Raw genomic sequence first — 2989 nt, 5'->3', positions numbered from 1 at the left:
GGGCAATCCTACTTCCGTAGTGATACTGCCTCGGAAACCCAAGGAGGGGTCGCTATGAGTCGGGGCCGACTCGACGGCATATAACAACAACAACAACATATGCATACATGCAATAGAATATTATTAATCAATTAAAAGAAATGAACTATTGTCACATGAAACAACATGGATGAATCTCAGATAAGTTTGCTGAATAAAAGTCAAGCAAAAAATACTACATACTGTATGACTCTGCTTTACAAAGTTAGAAAATACAAAGTAATCTATGGTGACAGAAAGCAGATTAGTGGTTACTTTGGGATATGGGAGCAGGGAAGAGGACAGAGGCAATAGGTATGAAGGATTACAAAAGGACATGAGGAAACTTTGGGAGGCTAATGGATATGTTCACTTGTTTTGGCTGCGATGTTTTCAAGGGCATATTCATACATATTAACTTCTCAAATGTATACTTTAAATGTGTTGTATGGGGCAATCCTACTTCCATAGTGATACTGCCTCAGAAACCCAAGGAGGGGTCGCTATGAGTCGGGGGTGACTAGACGGCAAATAACAACAACAACAACAATGCCCATTATAGCTCTATATCGCTGTTAACAAAGACAAAACTAACAAATGGAAAGAAAACATTTAAAACCCACAACTTCTCTGGAATAACAGGCATCTGAACCTCAAACTTCTGTTGAGAGCTTCTGGGTATCCTGGTATTCCACTCCCCAAACTCTTTTCAAAATACCTCCAAGTTGGGGCTCCTACCAGGAGACTCTCCAATTTAGCAGCAGGTATTCCAGTACACTGAAGAATGAATTTTATGGCCTAAGTCTACTTGGTATCTGGTTACCTTTTTAAAATTTCTATGTTCTTCATTCATATTTCACATAAGCCTTTTAAACACATTAGAATTCTGGGTCTGTGCAGTCATAATATTCATGTGTCTAAACCCACCAGTCACTCCTCAGAAGGAAGTTTGGGCAATCTACTTCTGTAGTGATATTGCCTCGGAAACCCAAGGAGGGGTCGCTATGAGTCGGATCCAACTGGACAGCAGTGTGTTGCATTTGTTTAAATGATGAGCAGAGTCTTAAACAATCAGAAAACTCCAGATCTCCAGAATTGGGCAGAGAGAGGAAATTGGAAATAGCAATACCATAGAAGGAACTGGTGATCAAATAAAAACCTTAACTTCTTTCCTTAATGCAGAAGATATTTTCAAAAACTATCAGAAGCTTGAAAGTAGTAACACAACTTCTCATCCTGAGACAGAATTTCTTCCCATGATCTTGAAACGAGACAAAAGTAAAATTGCTCAGGTAACTTAGCTCCATCTTTCCTATGACTTTTGCTTAATATGTATTATTACTCTTAGTGGTAACTTATTGTAACAAAGCTTACTTTCAATAAATAGGTTTCCTTTTTTTTAAGTCCAGAGGAACAAAGGGTAAATGAAATATAAAGCATTTGGCTTCCCAAACATAGCAATTTATATTATTTTATTTAATCTTTATAGAAAGCAAATGAGGTAGGTGCTTCCTAATTGTTATGCTTCTTTTTGATGGAAAACTTATGATTATTTAGTAAAGTTAACTGAGCCATCAATTAATAGGCTTTTCAATACTATTATAACTTACTCAGCAAATATCCTAATAATATCATGATTTAGATTTTCTTTAAGATATCTGTTAAATAAACAAAATAAATAAATAAATAAGAGTTTTAATTTTATGATACACCCCAGTACTAAGTAAATGGTTTTTGCACTGACGCAACCCTCATGGAGAAACGTAAAGCTCTATAGTTCTACACTCTCTCACCTTTTTCAAAGAACATGTTCTTTATCCATGTCCTCAAAGCTGACTAATCTAGGAGACACAGATATAGGAGACACAGTGTTTCAAAGACACAAAATTTGTAGGGACCCATGAGAATGTTTTAACTGCTTTTTAAAATATATATATATATATCTCCCTCTGTGGAAGGAAGATGGGGCAATCTACTTCCATAAAGATTTACAGTCTTGGAAGACCAATGGGGGTCACTATGAGTTGGTGAGTTGGTGAGTTGGATTCAACTCCATGGCAGTGAGTTTGGGTTTTTTGGTTTTTATATACACTCCCAGCTCTTAAGGTTAGAGTCTACTGAGAGGCATCTCAGAAGAAAGGCTTGGTGACCTACTTCTGAAAAATCAGCCATTGAAAATCCTATGGAGCACGGTTCTACTCTGATACACACTGGGTTGCCATGAATCAGAGTCAACTCAAAGGCAACATTTTTTTTTTAATACCAAAGCAGTTGTAAAATATAACTTTCAATACATTTTTATGGAGAGAGGACCCATGAAGGCTAAGGTTCTTAGAGCCCACAAAAATCATAATGCAGCCCTGAGTGGCCCTCAACTTCCCCTTTAGATGCTTCAATTTTAGCTATATTTCTTTTATATTGTTGTAGGTGAGGTCTGAGGTCACAGCTCTCCCTTTTGTTTTCAGAATGTAGGAGAAAGCTTAATGCCATCTTTGCTGACTAATTTTGTGTGGCATCTCCTGATGAAACTCTCTGAAACTAATTACAAAACGGTGTTCGAGGCTGCAACTATGCTGACAATGACTTTGGAATATCATGCTGATAAAGTCACCATGGTAAGATAAGCAGTCAGCCCCAGGGTTACAGGTGAGGAGAGACAACTGAGGGATGCCCAAAGTAGCAGGCAGGAAGAACAAGAGAAAGGGGATTAAAAGCCAGGAAGCCAGAGGGAAGAGCAATCAGCTGAAGGGATTAGGTGAGGAGAGGAAACTCAGGCCTGCCCGGAGTAGCAGGCCGGAAGAGCAGGAGAAAGGGACAAAAGCCAGGAAGCCAGACAGAGGAACAGTCAGCCACAGGGACCCAGGTGGGGGTGATACGAGAGGTCTCCAACAGCAAGACAAACTTGTCTGTCGGTTTGTCCTACTGTGGTGACATGTAGGCGTGAGTTTTGAGGCTGAGCCTCTGGTGTTTA

General features: G+C 39.1%; 1 protein-coding gene across 1 annotated transcript in view; it reads left to right on the top strand.

The window, feature by feature from the left end:
• The window catches only part of MROH9 (maestro heat like repeat family member 9), a 160045-nt gene that overhangs the window by 50248 nt on the left and 106808 nt on the right, over window positions 1-2989 (top strand). Inside the window, exons 7-8 of the mRNA XM_007937776.1 lie at window positions 1201-1310; window positions 2484-2633. Of these exons, the coding sequence (XP_007935967.1) occupies window positions 1201-1310; window positions 2484-2633 (260 nt within the window). The remainder of the gene's footprint in view (window positions 1-1200; window positions 1311-2483; window positions 2634-2989) is intronic.

Source organism: Orycteropus afer, unplaced genomic scaffold, assembly GCF_000298275.1.
Source record: "Orycteropus afer afer isolate SDZICR_OR568_19922 unplaced genomic scaffold, OryAfe1.0 scaffold00044, whole genome shotgun sequence".
Taxonomy (NCBI): Eukaryota; Metazoa; Chordata; class Mammalia; order Tubulidentata; family Orycteropodidae; genus Orycteropus; species Orycteropus afer.
The sequence above is the reverse complement of the archived record's forward strand: the minus strand, read 5'-3'. Positions and strand labels throughout refer to the sequence as shown.